This window comes from Ostrinia furnacalis, unplaced genomic scaffold, assembly GCF_004193835.3.
Source record: "Ostrinia furnacalis isolate ACB-3 unplaced genomic scaffold, ASM419383v2 OfSCF1145, whole genome shotgun sequence".
NCBI classification, from domain to species: Eukaryota; Metazoa; Arthropoda; class Insecta; order Lepidoptera; family Crambidae; genus Ostrinia; species Ostrinia furnacalis.
Window position 1 is genome coordinate 194,946 of NW_021131384.1, and position 20,267 is coordinate 215,212.

Sequence of the window (20,267 nt, forward strand, 5' to 3'; positions counted from 1 at the left end):
TGTTCGAAAACAAACAAAAGAGCGGCGGTCCTTTTGTTCAACAAATATGTGATAAAAAAGCGGCATCCCTATTTTTCGGCAAAACATATTTTATTGTAAAATCTTTACCTGTGTAGTGGATTTTACGATGTCTGCCGACGACATTGACAACCAACTTTCGGAAATCTTCCGTGATACGTAAGTACCAATATTTTATTTGATTTTTAATCAGGAACTTATTGCACAATTGAGTGACCATTTACCTACTTATACTTTTTAAAATAGTATTAATAGTTATCATAGTTGTGATAATGGAATTAATTATTTATAGAAAATATACTATAACATTTATTTATATATAAATACCAATATAGGGAAGAGTTACCACATAGAAAAAAAATGTTTCTGTACAAATTTATTTACATAACCTATTCTACTATTTACAATATTTACAAAGTTCATTGGTAAGTTCATTAAAATAGATGGAGCCCTATTAACAATTTAACTAAAGTGCAAAAAGTTAATAGGGCTCCAAATCCTCGTATATGTTAAATAAGCGTCTGCTCCGAGGATACGTCCACGTGCAGTATGGACACCTTCGCCGTGGTCTCCTCGGAGGCCGCTGCCGCCACGGCACTCCAGGCCAGGCCTGTAGTGCTGCCAGGAACTCTGACGGCTCAAGCCACTCCTCTGTCTCTGCCACGTCGGCCGTGGCCTGGAGCTCCTCCGTCGGACATTGNTGTATCATATACGTTCCCAGCCTGTCGATCGTGGGTCCAGAGACTGCCGCAAGGCGACGGTAAGCGAGAGGGACAATTTAAAAATGTGATCATAAAATGTTTGCATGTAAAATTATAAAATGAACAGGTTTAGTATTAAGTAACCATTTATATGTATATTGTACGTCATCTGCTTGGCAAATTGTAGCTGAAGAATTTTACGTTTAAATTTAAGATCCATCAGTGTATGATATGTACCTACAATGAGGGCTATCGTTTTAGCGCTCACCAGTTATCGCCACTGTAGAGTAAGGTCCTGTCACTTGCCAGTAGCGAAGACAGTGGCGCCAACTTGTGAGCGCTAAAGTGGTAGGAGGAGGACTATCGCATTTGCACTCATCAAGATGGCGCCACTGTAGAGTAAGGTCCTGTCAATCGCCAGGGGTGCCAACTGTTAAGTATAAAAACGATAGCCCTCATTGCAATAAACTAATTTGATTTGATTTGAGGGCGACTGACCGGGATCATGCCGAAGTCGATGAGGTCGCGCGCCTGCACCTTGCGCAGCCAGGCGTCGCGCTCGTCGGCCTCGGCGGCGGCGGTGGCGTGCGGCGAGGCGTCGGCGGCGGCGGCCTGCAGCGCGGCGCGCCGGCCCGAGCGCGAGTCCCACGCGCCGAAGCCCAGGTACTTCTCGTTGTTGCGCCGCTGCACTAGTCTGAGAAACAAACGGAACTTATTAGTGATTGACTAAGCTGTCTACACGGGCAGCGGGAGGGGGCGGCTCTCGCGAGGCGCCACTTGGACCACCGCCCTCCGCGAACGACGCACCCTTGTATAGTCTGGTCTGTGAGCACGTAGAATTTTGTCCAATGACCCCAAGCTACCCATCTTTATCGCTCGCGCGTAACTATGTTGCTGTCGCGCTCGCACACTCACTGCGGCCGCCCGTCGCACAGTCGCGACAGCAATATAATTAAATGAATGACAAATTGTACAGCGCCCCTAGCGGCTATTTTCAAGAACTAAAATCTTCATAAATTTGGTCGCAGTCGCCTAGCGAGAACACCTAACGTAAACTCATGGTAAAGCACACTGATGCACTATTTTTTATGACATTTAGTACTGCCCCTCAGCAGCTACAAATTCAGGAATAGAAATTGAACATCCATTATCCTTATAAATCGATGGTTACTAAAATCACTCTTTTTCTTGCTAGTGAATGTGCACGCGACTGGTACAATAGGTGGAGGAGTGTCTGGAGGGAGGGGTGTCGGGCAGTATGACGAAAAAACTGATGAATTGCGACATTTCATAGATGGCTTTAAACTGGTTGATTTTTTTATCGGCGGTCAAGCTGTAGATCCTGGATGACACAGGAGTTGCAGCGGGTTAGATCGAGCACCTCTCGATCCAAGCGTGCTGCAACAATAGTCCCTTCGTCGTTTCAGCCAAATGACGTCCACAGCTGGACAAGGGCCTCCCCCAAGGTTTTCCACAATGAACGGTCCTGCGCTGCCCGCATCCAGGCTCTTCCCGCGACCTTTACCAAATCGTCGGTCCACCTAGTAAGTAGGAGGCCTGTCCACGCTACGTCTTCCAGCCCGTGGTCACCACTCGAGAAAGCAGCCCACATAGTTCGCAGAATTGCTGAAATCAAGTGGCAGTGGGCGGGGCACATAGCTCGTAGAGACGATAACCGTTGGGGCAGGAAAGTTCTCCAATAGTCCCTTAAAGGCCTATTCAGACCTAAGCGGTATTCGCTACCGTCTGCGGCAGAGAAAACCCAGTGGGTATGCAAAATCAAAAAATCAAAATCAAAAGTATTTATTCAGTTTAGACCACAAGTGGCACTTATGAACGTCAAAATTATTATAGAAAATAATAAAAAAGAAAAGTTAGCCCTTATGGGGCACTTTACATGTCTCCTTATCTTTTGGGCCCTACCAGCGCTTCGAGACAAACATATGGCAAGTGCTGAGAAGAAACGCCGGAACAAACTCAGTCACCACTAATTGCCGGGAAATATCTAACGCTAAGAATAACCAAATTCGAGTACATCAAATATGTGCAGACTGAACTGACCACGCATCCTTGTCATCAATATAGTCTCGAACCTTGTAGTACCCTTTGGACATAAGGGTATTTTTTATATGTATCTTAAATTTGTTTATTGGTAATTCGACAAGGTTGTGTGGTATTTTGTTAAATATGGTAATACATTTCCCCAAGAATGAATTACCTATTTTATGCAACCTAAAAGATGGAACAGCAAGTTTATTCTTATGTCTCGTGTTAAATGAGTGGACGTCGCTTTTCTTAGTAAATAAATGTAGATGTTTACGGACATACATAATGTTATCAAACATATATTGCGATGCGGTAATAATACTGTTCAGACCTAAACGGTATTCGCTACCGTCTGCGGCAGAGAAAACCCAGTGGGTATGCGGTAATAATACTGTTCAGACCTAAGAGGTATTCGCTACCGTCTGCGGCAGAGAAAACGCTCTAGCCGCGATACTTGATACTAAATACCTGAGCGAAACTCGCGCGGTATGTACCTCTACCCACAGCGGCAGCGAATATCGCTCAGGTTTGAATAGGCCTTAATAGTTATTAATCTTGGCTAATTTATGAGCAGATAAACTGTTTACCAACCTGTCGAGCCCGTTATAAGCGCCGCTGGCCACGAAGAGTATGTTGGTGGTGTCGACCTGAACCGCGTCACCGCGTAACTTGCGCGAGTTGCGCTCCGGCACCGACACCACTGCGCCTTCCAGCATCTTCAGCATGCCTTGCTGTACGCCCTCGCCTGGGGAAAGATATTAACATTGACATTTAGATAATAAGGTATAGCAAAAAGCTTTTTACATTGTAAACTAGCTGACCCGGCGAACTTTGTTCCGCCTTAATGGCAATAAATAAGCAGACTTTTTTTTTAATTTCCAACGGGATAAAACGTATCCTATGCCCTTCTCCTGGCTCTAAACTACCTCCCTGACAATTTTCAGCTAAATCAGTTCAGCCTTTCTTGAGTTATAAGTGGAGTAACTAACACGACTTTCTTTTATATATATATAAGAAGATAACTTGAAAAATTCGAACTGCCTAAGGCGGTCGCCCGGCAAGCGGAAGGTCGTGGGTTCAATTCCCGCCTTAGGTAGTTCGAATTTTTCAAGTTATTTATAATTTTCAAATTAGTTTGAGATGCGACTCTTAACGCTAAAAATTTAATAACTAAGCTTTTTACAGACGAATTTTTTAGAATTCAGCAGAAACTTAAACAAATATGGCCAACTGACAACATTTTTAATCTGTACACTAGTGAGGCGACGAAACCTCTCGTTAATCGCGAATTGAAATTATTGTAGTACTTACGTACATTACGTACATATAGAAAGAATTTATAATGTTTTAAAAAGCAGTGCATTACATAATTAGTAGTACATTCAATGAAGAAAAAATACATTGTTGATTAGGACCCTATTTAAATCTATTTAAATGCAATCAGTAATAAAAATGATTGAATAATTGAAATAAAATCGATTAAATTTACCGATTATTGTCTATGACTTACAGGTTTCAACACTGATGTGTCAGAGTAAACATGGAGATAACACATAATTTTAATTGTCAAGTCAATTTCATGGGCTTGTGAATTAATGTGTATGATATTATGAACACGTAAGTGATTATGTATTTGTGTATGAAAGTGTTTGTTTACATCTCAGCTGGATTCTAAAAAATCGAGGTATATGTGCCTTCCGCGCCGGCCGCCACCCGATATGGGCAACCCTGCTAACGGTTTTCGGGGTCTAGAATGTTCAATCGATGCCGAGACGCATCGATCGCCACGCGTTTCACATAAAGGTCTGTTTGAGAATCGATGTTGTATGACCATTACAAGCTGAGAGAGAATAAGAGCTCATTCTAATTACTATGTTTGAAAGGTCAGCAGTGTATTTGCAAGACCGCACTAACTGTTGGTTATGTAGTTATTGTCATTTTTATCCCAACGCAGTAGTCATACAATTTTCCGTGTGCGGTTCTGCAAACACTGAATGTTTTATTGTTTAAAACTTTCATGGGTCACTATTGGATTGACGACTAACATCCAGCTCTACGTCTTATTTACTAAAAGCCCTAAAAGAGTAGCAAGATAAAATCAAGTAAAGTAATATTAGTAAAGACGTAGTATGAGCAAGGCCCCCAATAGGTGGACCGATGATCTGGTGAAGGTCGTAGGAAGTACCTGAACAGGGAAACACAGGACCGGTTGTTATGGAAATCTTTTTGGAGAGGCATTTGTACAGCAGTGGACGTCATTTGGCTGAAACGAATTATGTGACTTACCTCCCACATCTCTGAGCTGATGTATTCCGGGTACGGCGCCTATTTTGTCTACTTCGTCCAGGAACACGATGCCTGTCTGTGCACGCTCCACACTGAGGAAGAAAATTTTAAATCATTTAAAAGTTGTTTAAACTCGTCGATTATATTGATTAGTGTAGCTGCTCTATCCCGAATCTGCGAATAAGCACTGCGAAATTTTTTCCTGTTCATGGTAATTAACCGCCTCTGTGGTCTAGTGGTTAGACCACCTGCTTCAGACGCAGAGGTCCCGGGTTCGATTCCCAGTGGGGGCAGATTTTTCTGTTCGGTTTGGTTGGTGGTAGGGCTTGTTCTAAGTCCGCCTGGCTAGCTACCACCATCTTACCTAAGTCTGTCGCCATAACAACAATGTTAACAGCATTGTTGTGTTCCGGCAGTTAGAGGTAAGATAGCCAGTTCCTTCGTGGTTGAGGATTCCGGGTGAAGCTCGCTTCCACCTTCGGCCTGATCGTCACTTACCATCAGGTGAGATACAGGCCAAGAGCTTCCTGATACTAGTGACTCACTTGAAGTTGGCGTCCTGCAGCAGCTTGGCGATGACGCTCTCGATGTCCTCGCCGACGTAGCCGGCCTGCGTGAGCGTGGTGCAGTCGCAGATCGCGAACGGCACGTCCAGGCACTGCGCTATCGTCTGCGCCAGGAGCGTCTTGCCTGGAAACCATGACACTCTTATCAACTTGGGTTTAAAAACGTAGATTTGGCACCCGCCAGCAAAGAAGGTCAAATTCAAATAGTTCATGAGCCAAAGTGCCCAAAAAGTTGATAACACATCATCATCATTTAAGCCATAAGAAGTCGACTACAGAACATAGGCCTCCCACAATAATTTCCACGTTGATCGATTGGTAGCGGCCAGCGTCCAGCGCCTTCGTCGGTCTACCATATGGGTGGACGTCCCACACACACAATGACAACACAACCTTATTTTATTTGTAACAAAGACGTGTTGCGAACTTCTTGGCTACTTTGGTTGTCACGAACTATTTGATGCTGACTGTACTAAGGCACTTTGCTATCGTCTGCACCAGGAGCGTATTGCCTGGAAACCAAATGTTTCTTTTGAACGTGTGTCCTACAAGTTGCTTAATTTGGTGATTGCCACCAAATAAAGAGTATGTAGTAAAAAATTACAGTGTGTTTGGGACATATCGTGCATTATAAATATTAAATTTCAAGAAACGCCATCATATTACTATCATCATCATCAACAGCCCTTTACAGTCCACTGCTGGACTATGAGCCTCCTCCACTATAGTGGAGGGTTTTGCCATAATCCCCACGCTTGGCATATTACTATGCTCATTACAAAAAGCAGTTCCGGTTTATTCAACTGTCTCGAAAATCTAAAATATAAAAAAAAAATGTGACGGTACTAAAATGAAGAGCTCCTCTACATCTCAACTAAAGATAGTTGACGTTTTTTGTTAGTTAGTTTTTAGTGATACTCACGAGCAAACAAGTCTAAAGTTGGACTTTAGATCTTTAGAATCATAAGTGCGCCGTAATGATTGGTTGGAAAACAATTGAAAAGATTTATGTTTCTGTAATCTTTAACAAGAACGTTAGCCTTTTGTTCATGAGAATCAACATCAGTACAATGACCCCAACACGTCGTGTCTGACACTTTAATTCTCACTTAGCTAACATGACACTTTGTTAGATTACCTTACTTAACATATTCAGTATTATTCAGTTATGACCATTTTCAATTTCACGCTCCATATCTAGCCCAATCAACGCTTATATTGTGTGCTGGCACAGAATAAGTAATAGTACAGGTACAGAAGGATTACTCCGCAAGACGATTTAAATAAATGCGAGTCTTGCTACGACGCGATACAGTGGAATTCAGCTCGCACAGCACTACGTACCTACAATTTTATTCACCTACAAGTTTTGTCTCTTTCTATCGCGTGCCTCTGAACTCTTCTTACACTGTTAGGGTTGCTGTCTAGTGAAAAAATAATTAATCTACTTATTTGTAATGAGGTACGTTTGTAGGTAAGTACCTATGCATTCACTATGGAAAACTTTGGGAGAGGCCTTTGTCCAGCAGTGGACGTCATTTGGCTGAAACGAACGAACGAATTCTGAGCAGTAGTCATGGTAGGTTAGGTTCCTATACTATCCTAAGAATTATTGATTACCTACATGGCCAACATACCTTTCAGCATCTTTGGGAAGCGAAAAAAAAAGATAAATCCGGTAGATTTCTTTTCGAATTGTAACACCCGAACGCCGCACAATATTTCTTTCTCTTTATGTCGATTTTTAAATAATACTTCGATCATAGAATTATAATCATACTACAACGCACGCCAGCGTCCTGACGAGCGTGCGCGTGACACTCGACTGATATAATACCCGCCGGCGGGGCGCTTCGCTGTAGGTAATTATCGGATGTACCGCGCGGAGTGAGCCAGGCCTGGTGCTGGTTACATAAATGTATCGATTACATTGCTCATACGTTGACCAGGGCCACAACCATACAATGTATCCAAAAAGTAGGTGTTAATAATTACTTATTAAATTATCTTTTTTGTTTAATAAAATTGTAGAATACTCAGTAATTACTTAACTGTCATAATAATGAACACATACCTAAGTTTTTGTACAAAATAATTGAAATGGAACGAATAATTTAAAAGAAATAGGTACACAATATAGAGGAGTCAATAAAATATTTTCAATGTACATTTTTTTGCTGGTGAACCCTAGCACGTAAAAGATTGTTCGATTATTGGCAGCGAGTGTTACATGTGTTATGACTTTTATGCAACTATGTAGCGCACAATGCAACGCTCACTTCCTACGTCCGACTCGTAGGAAGCGTTACATGTGATATTATTATTCAACAGTCTACGATTAAGATAAATAAATAAATAATTTTCATAAAATCTTTACAATTCTATTCTTAGAAATACTGTTCTCTGCTGATGTTTCCTATTTTTTGCTCCAACAAGAGTCAAGTTAGTGGTAGGCACTAAGTAGTTTTCACAGACAATAATTCAGTTTTTATCGCATCATGATAAAAAGTGAGGAAGTGAATACTATCCAAATAAAATCTACCTCAACCATAAAAGATGTGTTAAAACTTAAAAAGTAACTAGCTTCCTGCTTCACACTGCTGCACACTTTCATTACGTATTCAATTTACGACTGCTATTTACATTTTTAATTGGGTAAATTGTATCACACACAACAGCTCATCATACGTAACACGTTGACCTTTCGATCGCTCTTAGTACACACGTAATACAAACTACTTTTGAATTAAAAACTTGATGTGACGTCAAATTAAAGATATCTTAATCAAACAAAGATTCCTCTATTTTATCCTTATTCATTATCATCATCATTTCAGCCATAGCACCCTTAGGACGTCTACTGCTGAACATGGGCTTACCCCAACGATTTTACCCTTAATAGTTTATTTACAACCAAAAGTATCCTTTGTATTATATCGCCGATTCCTAATCCAATCTATCTCAATCTACAGAAAATTGGGCTTATATGACAACTGGAACAGGCGAGTTGTCCACTTATTATACGTGTATCTAAAGCGGTGTTCAGTGCGTGTTTTCCCCTACAAACATGTCAACATTCAACATTTCTTTGAAGATAATTTTTTAGATGTTGACATGGAGGGAAACCCGTCTTAAAGGGGTACATTACTCCGAACGAATTTGGAGATCTGGGCCAGCCGGCGGATTGGGTCCGAAAACGTAACAGATAGACAGATAAACACGCACTTATAACATTTAGATAATTACAGATTGCACAATGTAACGTTTGATAAGCGGTTATGTCACAGGCGCCACGAGGGAAAGCGGCAATTACAAGCCCGCGGTAACTCTGATGGCCATCGTCTCGCTCTCGATCCAAGTAAAAGTTGCTTTATGAGCATTGGAAAACCGCAGATTAGCGTTCGATGCCGGGATAAGACAGTCTAGAGTCTAGACTTTCATACAAGAATGTATTCCAAGTAAGGATAAATAAAATATTTTGAATGTAACTGCTACAAAATGTTCAAAATTATTACGTACGATTACAGTTCAATTGTTTTAGAATAAATAAAAAAGCCAGTCAGTCAATATTCAATTTACTTTAGTATTTTTTAAAGTAATAAATACTTATAATACAATTTATTAAAACAATTTTATAGCTACATTCCATTTCCATCAAAGAATATCGATTAATTTTACCCGACTACATTAATTAAATTCATGAATAACTACAGTTTTTTAATTCTGTTTCAATTAAAAAATAACTTGTAACAATTTTATTTCAAAGTAATTATCCTCCAGAGCAATTAAACAGAATCTTAATCATGAAATACAAGGAAAGTAAGAGCGTTCATGGCAAGCTAGGAAGGACCAAAGAACCCCCCTTCAGCATTGAATAGGTTTGCTATAATACTTAAAAATCAAATGATGGTATTGTACAGACAACAGACATTTCTGTTGTTAAATCGCATCTTTTGACTAAACATAAGATTCCATAGTGCTGACCTTGATGTGCCGAACTCTGACGTCTGAATCACAGTATCTGAATCTAATCACACCGTCAAAATATGAACAAAAGAGTTCAGAGAAGTCATTGCACCCAGAACTAAACATACAATTTTAATGTAAAATTGTCCAAGCCTGTATCGCATTAGATACTCTTTGTCCAACAATTGCCCAACTGGTTCTCAAAGGCTACACTAACTCACACGTGGTGCGCGCACGCGCATGCAAACTGCCTAATCTGGCTTAATTAAGTAAACGCATTCTAATGCCGAGCGCTCGTTGTTGGCATGCCCAATCTGACGCTGTGGTAGCCGTGGGTATAGATTTGCACCTTAGAGTAGATGAATTTGATTTTGATTCATATTTTTCTTGACTTGATGACCTCATAAAGGTAGCAGGCGCTGGATGCAGGCCGCCACCAACCGGTCATTGTGGAAATCATTAGGGAGGTCTTGTTCAGCAGTGGACGTCATATGGCTGAAATGATGATGGTGATATTTTATAAATTTTCTTCGCTTTGTACGCGCAGGTAGACAGTAATCACCTTATGTATAATTTTCATTTCCTATGGTTAATTTCGCTGATTCGCCGGTTTTGATTAACCAAGCGCAGGACCGGTCTTTGTGGAAATCCTTGGGGGAGGCCTTTGTCCAGCAGTGGACGTCTTTTGGCTGAAACGACGACGACGACGACGATTAACCAAGCCGTATACTGGCTTTCCACACAAATCCCGGAAAATACGCCTAGAACAAATTTACTTTGACAACATTTTTATTAGAACCGTCTTCTGTTTCTATAATGAGAACAACACCTGGTATCATACTTTATGAACAGTCACAGACTGTCTGGGTATGGTCTATCATATCGCTCAAAGACATCAGCATTGATTAATCAGGAAATAAATACATATAAATCTATGTGAAAAGTGATACCAGTAGTTAATCTTATCCGATTTATTTTAATTGGTCCTTCCGAACAATAAAATTTGATAAGAATTACACAAATCAATTGTTCCTCTTTAAATGAAATTTATTTCACGAGAACGGTTCTTTTATAGCATACGTGGAACGAATATGAAAAACATTTCGTGGGTATAAACAAACAAAGGAGAACTCTAAACTGAAAGAAAAGGCTTTTATGTCAGAAAAATCAAGCCATTATAAATAGATTTCTCCAAGCTATAAATAGCTGATACAATGCTCGAATATTCGGCTAATAATGTCTTTTGATGAAGTTTTATAAGATCCATACAAAACTATGTTGGTTAAACATATTACGAGCTTCTTTATAAAAGTTAACGATTGATATTATGGCGTTTCGCTTAACGACATCCTTTTAATGGTTACAACATCGCCATTCGAAAGCTACGGCTGTTCCTAAGTTATGAAATACGCTCACAATCGAAGTGATATGTGTTTACGCCTGACACTGGACAAGGCAGCATTGCGAGCTATAAAAGAGCTAAAGAGGAAATATTATTTCTGAGATAAAAGTTATGCAACATAATTTGCATAAGTATGCCTTAATTTTAAATATCAAAAGTTATGTCTACCAACTTATTTATAGAATGTTTATGAGAGGACACAAAATAGATCCTTGAGGTGAGCCCTAATTAGAATTATGTGTTTGATGCATTTTTAAAACGCATAAATTATTGATAAGCAGCATACTAAAAATGCTTATTTTAAAATTTTTATTCGGTAATTTATTCACATATTATACTTACCCACCTACTCGAATGCTTTTGAAAATTCCAAAACGTTTATCGGTAGTATGTAATTATTTATACATTTTCGTTTGTTCATTGTTGTCTTGTTAAGAATACCTCAATACTCTGTGCGTGACTTTTAATAATTACACATAATATATAGAACATGCAAGTAAACATCATCCTATTTGCTTAAACTTTGAAGCCATTGAGCATGCAAAGATTCAATTTGTTTTTAAAATACATGTTTTCATAACAAGTGTTTGTTTTTCAATTAATTGTTACCACGTTTAAATTAACACATCCATGTAATTAAAAGGCGTCCGATTTCATTCTGAATTCATACTTGTAGCTATGGCACACGATCAGTAGTCGGCACCGAATTGATTATGTTAATTACGTATGAATTAAATACCGACTTGACATATAAAACTGGTTGCAAGTGCTTGTTACTCTCTACTTGTTCTTATTTCAATTTATAGTGCACTACTTTATGAAAGCCATCGAGACTAGTTGCGTCTAGACCAGTTTGAGCTGCATCGACCGCTTTGCAGTGTCTTTAACATTTTGCAGCTTACCGCAAACTTCGAAATGCCAGATGATGTTATTAAACACAATTACCTCTTTCTCAACCGGCGCATCTTTAAACGCACGGCACTATTAAAGATGACTTTAAAGGACATTTGGGTTGACTCATCGCTGATCAGTATCGTACGCGTTAAGAATTTAAGCACCCAATTTACATGAAACGTTAACAAAAATAATAAGATTATCTTGCAAGTCAACATAAAAGGGCATACAGTGACGAAACTGGAGATTTTTTGTCAAATTGGACCTTTTTTATAAATTAATTGACACCTTGACTCCTTTCGTGATCGTAGCGTCTTTAAACCAGTCGCGTGCTTGGAAATCGAGCTCCTAGTATGTCGAGCTGCAATTTACATAGCTATATTGTTAGGCAAATATATTTTTCCTTTGCCAACTACAAGTGTTTTACACCGAATCGAATCGCCAAATACAGAAAACACATGTGTTGCGACGAGCCGCAATGCAATTACAATAGAATTAAAGTTTGTTGTCGAAGTGGGTTGCATGAATAAAGCGATGTGAATAATTATGCAATAGTCGAAACGCTTCAGGTCATTTTATGTCTAAGACTTGATTAGTCTATAGTTTTCTAAATTACTTTTGAGCAGATTGTGTTCATGTCTTCAATGTCCAATTTTATTTATTTAATATTCCTTGTCATGGATTGAAGTCATGAAACTAAATTCGGGTGATTTCCATTCATGTCGACTTTCGCGCGCGCGTAAACTGAATGTGTGATTGCACATTTAAAATGTCGAATATTGTTTACTGCCTTACAAAACAGTCCATTCAACATTATTTAAAAGTTTGTGTGTCAATAACCTTTTAAGTATCCAGACAAATTAGACGGTTTATTATCGTGCATTGATATTTATCGTCACGGATTAGAAATATTAGGATATCTTGAGTAGCTTATCGTAACGTCTGCTTGCCAAAATAATCGGTAATCTTGCAAATAAATATAGCAGCTGTGTAATGTTAAGTTAACACAGTATTGTTTATGTTGACAGTAATATCTTTTACTGCAAAAATATTACTTCGTCAATTTAATCGTCCATTTTTTAAACTTAAAATATTACCAATTCGATCGATTTGGAATGCCAAAGTACTTAATTCTGTTACAATTAATGGTTTATGTTCCCACTAAATATACTATCTTGCATTTTAAAGTAAAATCACTGGTAATTTCATATCTATTTCCGATTTTTATTAAAGCTTATTTTTAATTCGACAGTCTTCGAAGTCAGCCTATGCTTCATACATGTGCATTGTGCAATGCTTATTCCAATTGGAACCCAAATCTAGGAAAGTTCACCTCTCCCCATTATACCAAGGAAACATGCGTGATGTTACCTTACAAGAGCACAAAACAAATAGGTTCATAATCAGCACTCACCGCATCCCGTAGGTCCTAACAGTAGTACGTTGCTCTTGTCAAGCCTCAGCTCGTGGTGCTGCCTCTCCAAGACTTCGGCGCCGCCTCCTCCGGTACTGGTCCCGTGGCTTATGTGCAGGAGGTCTGCTGAGAGAACAACAATACTTTTCATGACTGAGTTTGTTGTGGTGCAGAAGCTAGCTTAGCACTTGACAAAATAAATGTTTGTCTGGAAACGCTGGTACAGAAAAAAAGGAGGTCTGTTGAAGTAACAACATTACTTTTCATGACTGAGTTTGTTTTTGAGCCAAATGTTCGTCTCTAAATGATGGCAGAGAAAAACAATCATGATGTAGCTCCATAGGGAGGTAACATTTATAGCAAATGAGAGCTACGAAATAGCTTCACGGAATGAAGGAACTTTAAACGACAAAACGCGGGAGCAAAATGTTTTTGGAATTACACTGTCATACAACCGTGTCATGATAATATGTTGTTTAGCTAGGAGGACAGTTTGGATTGCCTTTATGGAGGGTTATCTGCTTAATTTTGTCTAGGGAGCTGGTCTGTCAAGCAAGACAGGATTTTCCTACTTCGAGCACAAGTCTTCCATATTTTTATGCAAATTTAAAATGTACAAATGCAAGTTGAAAAGGAGGCTGACAATAGTGACTGAGTTTCTTGCGCTGCTTCTTCTCAGCACTGGCCCATTTATTGTCCCGAAGAAGTGGTAGGGTTAATATTGGGACGTGTAAAAGTGCTTTCTAAAAGCCTATTTGCAAAAATAAATGAATTTTATGTACTGCTGTTTTACCCAGTACGCACAAAGATAATTATAATAGAAATACTACAAAACATCGTCCTCAACTAGCAGCCTCGATAAAAGCCGTCACTGAAGATAAAAAGAAGCCTAAAGACCTGAATCGTAAAGGTCGAATTGAAATCATTGAAGCCTGTCGCTGATCGGTTGGTCACGCTTTCACGGAATTTAATTTGAACAAAAGTTTTTGTTACTCTTTAATAAAACACTTTTCTTTACACTATCGAGCACGAAGTAAACACAATATCGGCAAAACTACTCAATTTGTATGCCCCATCTAGATATTCAACCCAAGATTGTGTAGGGATAAATCTAAAATTAAGAGGCTTCAAAAAACATTAAAAAATGCTTTTATAACCAGACTATTGTTTTTACTTACCGGGCAGTATTATTCCATTTAATTATACGCTACACAGCGTGATTTGTTAAGTAAGTACATGTTTAATTAAAATAATAATAATTACGATTGTATCATCCTATTTATAGGCATAGGAGTATCCTGCTATACAGTGTGAGTCACGTTAAAGTGCACACATGAAAATAGATGAAATTAGACCTATTTTTATCGACAAAAAAGAGGTCAAAATTTTTTTGAGATTTTTTTTTAATTTTTTATAGATTTTTTTTCTTCCAATTACTTATTGTAAAGAAAACGTAATAACTTTTAAACTAAGCGGTATATCCTGATAAAATAAAAACAGTAATAATGCTAAATAACAGGCGATACTAAAAAAATACATAAAATACACAAAAAAGGAAAACAAACAATAAAAAATGATACTTTTTGAAAAAATCTGCTTTTAAATTCGTGTTTTTTTGGTTATTTGATAAATTTCTCCAAAAAATGCCCCTATAATCGGTGGTTTTTATTACTTTGTATTATTCTCCATCGTATTACCTTCGTAAAACCAAAAATCGCATGTATCTATCTCTATCACAACGTTTGCAATGATCGTTTGAACTAAGCCTCTCCGGGCGCGCCATTCAACGTTTCGTTAACAACGAAACTGAAAATGGCTCTAGATTTGTAATTTTGATAAAGACAAGTTAGATTTTAAATAAAAACAAAAGATTTCGAAGTAAAATAAGCATTTTAGTTAAAATTAAAATTTTCTCTACCTGTAGCGGAGAATAATGTTGTGGCAGGCCTTTGTTCAAACGATCATAGCAAATGTTGTGATAGGGATAGAGACATGCGATTTTTGGTTTTACAAAGATAATACGATAGAGAATAACACAAAGTAATAAAAACCACCGGTTATAGGGGGCATTTTTTGGAGAAATTTATCAAATAACCAAAAAACACGAATTTAAAAGCAGATTTTTTTCAAAAAGTATTATTTTTTATTATTTGTTGGCATTTTTTGTGTATTTTATGTATTTTTTTAGTATCGCCTTTTATTTAGCATTATTACTGTTTTTATTTTATCAGGATATACCGCTTAGTTTTAAAGTTATTACGTTTCTTTACAATAAGTAATTGGAAGAAAAAAAAATCAATAAAAAATTAAAAAAAAATCTCAAAAAATTTTTGACCTCTTTTTTGTCGATAAAAATAGGTCTAGTTTCATCTATTTTCATATGTACACTTTAACGTGACTCACACTGTATAATATAATTTTCAATAACAATCTATAAAAAATCTAGAAAGTTAGATTCTGAACAATAGACTATAGTCTGGTCTGCGAGCACGTAGAATTTTGTCCTTGTAATTATGTTGCTGTCGCGCTCGCACACTCACTGCGGGCGCGCGTCGCACAGTCGCGACAGCAACATAATTAGGCGCGAGCGACAAGGATAGGTAGCTTGGGGTCATTGGACAAAATTCTACGTGCTCACAGACCGGGCTTTAGAAAAATACAAAAATTACCCACTAAGTACGAGACGATGAAGGCCGCGAGAAACGCGTGGATGCGGGCAACTAAGGATTGGTTGTGGAAATCCGTGGAGGAAGATCTATTTCCAGGACTTGAACATTACTTTAAAACGAGACCGAGACGGAGTCATTCCTTGGAGGAAAGAGTTTTTAAAGAGAACAGCTCCTTAACCCGCCGAGCGTAAGGTTGGAAAAAGTAACAAATAGCGCTAGGTGGGTGTAGCACACCCAGATCGTGATTGTGTGGTTATTATACACTATTATTTTAAATATCTATTTTCTTTGATATTAAACTGATATTTAGTTATATTTTGAACTTATTTAAGAAACAAATTACAGTAAATAATTACGCAATGTTATTTATTTAAGAAATTAAGAAAATTAACAATTAGAACTTACAATGGCACATGTTTATGATTTTTTGTCAAAAATATGAAAACAAAAACAATAAAGACTATTTTTTCTTTAAATAGACTCAACATAAGAACAAAATAACACTAAAAATGGATAATAAAACTAATAAAAAAATACTTAATTCGTTTTGAGATTTTGTGCAGTTTTTACAGTCGAATTTTTGGTACTGTGAACCATTTTGTTCCATGTTTTCCCAACAAATAACTACCATTGCCTTCGCCATTATTCTCTATCAATCCTTCATGCTGCCTCGTCATATATCCCCTACTCCTGTGTCACTTTCAAAATTTCTTTCGTTGACATCATCAATATTTTGGTCACTACCAGACTTGTCGGAAGAACTGACTTCAGTTTGTTTGAAAAGACCTGATAATCTATTTGATTATCTTCATAAGACATTCTAGATCTTTAGCCTGAAGAAAAACCAAAAAAATCGAAAAAATAATAAAAATAAAATAAAATGTGTTTGATCAAATTCGTTACACGTAGCGTAAGGCGGGTGTCACGCACCCGTGGACAGCTTTAACCTCGTCCTCAGCATACCCCGGGCGGCGGTCGCCTGAAACAGTGGCAAGGGACGCTTCCGTATGTCCCTCCGCGCAGCTACTCAAGCGCACGAAGCATAACAACAATTCGTTATTAAAATATTAATCGATTTTTCAAGGTCTGGGTGTACCACACCCAACCTTACGCTCGCCGGGTTAAAATAAATAGAGTGATACCTCTGTGTGTGTGGTGTAGCGGGTGGTGCGCGTCGGCGGCCGCTGGTGACGTTGTTGTAGATCTTGTAGTGGTAGTACACTGCCACGACAGCACCTTGGCGTACTCCTGGCCTACCACGTGCTTGATCAGTACTCGAGTCATGAAGCGGAGTAGTTACCTCTGTGTGTGTGGTGCAGCGGGTGGTGCGCGTCTGCGGCCGCTGGTGAAGTTGTTGTAGATCCTCTTGTAGTGGTAGTACACAGCCACCACAGCACCTTGGCGTACTCCTGGCCTACCACGTGCTTGATCAGTACTCAAGTCATGAAGCAGAGTAGTTACCTCTGTGTGTGTGGTGCAGCGGGTGGTGCGCGTCTGCGGCCGCTGGTGACGTTGTTGTAGATCCTCTTATAGTGGTAGTACACCGCCACGACAGCACATTGGCGTACTCCTGGCCACCACGTGCTGGTCCAGTACTCGAGTCATGAAGCGGAATAGTTACCTCTGTGTGTGTGGTGCAGCGGGTGGTGCGCGTCTGCGGCCGCTGGTAAAGTTGTTGTAGATCCTCTTGTAGTGGTAGTACACAGCCACCACAGCACCTTGGCGTACTCCTGGCCACCACGGCTCGTTCAGTACTCGTCATGAAGCAGAGCAGTTACCTCTGTGTGTGTGGTGCAGCGGGTGGTGCGCGTCTGCGGCCGCTGGTAAAGTTGTTGTAGATCCTCTTGTAGTGAAAGTACACAGCCACCACAGCACCTTGGCGTACTCCTGGCCACCACGGCTCGTCCAGTACCCGAGTCATGAAGCGGAATAGTTACCTCTGTGTGTGTGGTGCAGCGGGTGGTGCGCGTCTGCGGCCGCTGGTGACGTTGTTGTAGACCCTCTTGTTGTGGTAGTACACCGCCACGACAGCACCTTGGCGTACTCCTGGCCACACGTGCTCGTCCAGTACTCGAGTCATGAAGCAGAGTAGTTACCTCTGTGTGTGTGGTGCAGCGGGTGGTGCACGTCTGCGGCCGCTGGTGACGTTGTTGTAGATCCGCTTGTAGTGGTAGTACACAGCCACCACAGCACCTTGGCGCACTCCTAGCCACCACGGCTCGTTCAGTACTCGAGTCATGAAGCGGAGTAGTTACCTCTGTGTGTGTGATGTAGATCCTCATGTAGTGGTAGTACACAGCCACCACAGCACCTTGGCGCACTCCTAGCCACCACGGCTCGTTCAGTACTCGAGTCATGAAGCAAAGTAGTTAGGTACCTCTGTGTGTGTGGTGCAGCGGGTGGTGCACGTCTGCGGCCGCTGGTGACGTTGTTGTAGATCCGCTTGTAGTGGTAGTACACAGCCACCACAGCACCTTGGCGCACTCCTGGCCACACGGCTCGTCCAGTACTCGAGTCATGAAGCGGAGTAGTTACCTCTGTGTGTGTGGTGCAGCGGGTGGTGCGCGTCGGCGGGCGCGCCGCTGGTGACGTTGTTGTAGACCCTCTTGTAGTGGTAGTACACCGCCACGACAGCACCTTGGCGCACTCCTGGCCACACGTGCTCGTCCAGTACTCGAGTCATGAAGCGGAGTAGTTACCTCTGTGTGTGTGGTGCAGCGGGTGGTGCGCGTCGGCGGGCGCGCCGCTGGTGACGTTGTTGTAGATCCTCTTGTAGTGGTTGTACACCGCGACCGACAGCACTTTCTTGGCGTACTCCTGGCCTACCACGTGCTTGTTCAGGTATTCGAATATCTTCTTCGGCGGCGGCGGGGGTTTCCTGGTGATGGGAAATTGGGCGTTATTTCAAAATAATTGACAAGAATTATTCCAAACACAAGTTTAGAACTTATATGAAGTCCACATTACTGAGCTTTCAACAGCTGGGTATACGCAGTAATAGTCGCCTGGGCGAACATGTTCTCTTGCATGCGTCGGGCACGCATACCTACTGACATTTATGATTATTATTATTTTTACTAGCGGCCGCCCGTAACTTCGTACGCGTGGACCATGATTTGCCCCCGTTAGATATTGTGTTGATAGATGGCGTTTCACGGCATGAATATTTACGAATGTCAAAAACAGTGGTTTGCCAAGCGCTGTAGATTTTAACCAATGACGATAGATAGCGCTTTTTAGACGTCTTATTTATTTATTGAAATTTGTTTGTCACATAATATCGTCATAAATTGTGGCCTATGTGGAGTAACAATACTACTGTGGAGTTTCAGTGGAATCCGTTCGATGGTTTTTGCGTGGAGGAGTAAAGAACACCCAGACATCAAAACTTTCGTTATAACTAAGGCAAAGACTAATATATTACTCTATGGTTTACGGGAATAAAAATATCTAATATTAGCAACACTGATAGCGTTAACAGCTTTGATGTGTCAAGCTTCACTTCAATCCAACAAGTCATTATTTTTTGAGAAGCGTTAATTGTTTTAAGTCTTAGCAAAAAGGCTAAGGCGAGCGGGTGAGTAAACAATCATTATTTTCTAAATCCTTCTTATTTTTTTAAATGTTTATGTTAATCCTTAATAAAGAATACACTGTCTAAGTGGTATTAATGATTTTTAAAAAATACTTTTACTTAGATATTGTTGCTAATAACTGTAATAATTGGTATTTCAAATAATAATTTAACAGAAAATTAACAAATTGAAGCGAATATAAGCATTTATTTAAATTTAAATAGGTACAACGTACACGGTCCAAGGTACATCTGGCTTGTTGTACCTAGGACAGTTTTCCCTTTTTTTTTCTAGCAGCTAGTATGCCCAAATTTTTAAAATTATAAACAATTTTATGAATGAATTATGTAGTTAATTAAATGATCTTTAAATATAACTGCACTAGACAAGTTTAACTATCACCATTATTTTTCAAAAAATCAAAATTCGAAAAACTGGCCTAAGTACAACAGGTTCCCCTAAGCTAAAGATGGGCGGAAATGCAATTTCAAAGATTAAATAATAACAGAATTCGACTAAAGGTACGGTAACGTAACCTACCTGGAATTTCACGGATTTTTTTTTTCTGTTGTCTAAGAATGTTTGAAAACTATCATTAGTAGTGATGTTGCTATCGGAAAAAGTTATTTACTTACGATTTTTTTTCCATCAAGTGGCCTGATTTCGATAGATGCAAGTTTTTACAAAATTTTTCAAATGTACGTACACATGTAAAGTGTTAGTGAGTACC

At 39.6% G+C, this 20,267-nt stretch overlaps 1 protein-coding gene across 1 annotated transcript in view; it reads right to left on the reverse strand.

Annotated features, from left to right (window-relative positions):
- Positions 1–499: 499 nt before the first annotated feature.
- The window catches only part of ClpX (Caseinolytic protease chaperone subunit), a 54,716-nt gene continuing 34,948 nt past the window's right edge, over positions 500–20,267 (reverse strand). Inside the window, exons 4-10 of the mRNA XM_028302701.1 lie at positions 18,662–18,840; positions 13,294–13,419; positions 5,597–5,741; positions 5,052–5,143; positions 3,357–3,510; positions 1,218–1,413; positions 500–700 (exon numbers count right to left, since the gene is read on the reverse strand). Coding sequence (XP_028158502.1) covers positions 500–700; positions 1,218–1,413; positions 3,357–3,510; positions 5,052–5,143; positions 5,597–5,741; positions 13,294–13,419; positions 18,662–18,840 — 1,093 coding nt within the window. The remainder of the gene's footprint in view (positions 701–1,217; positions 1,414–3,356; positions 3,511–5,051; positions 5,144–5,596; positions 5,742–13,293; positions 13,420–18,661; positions 18,841–20,267) is intronic.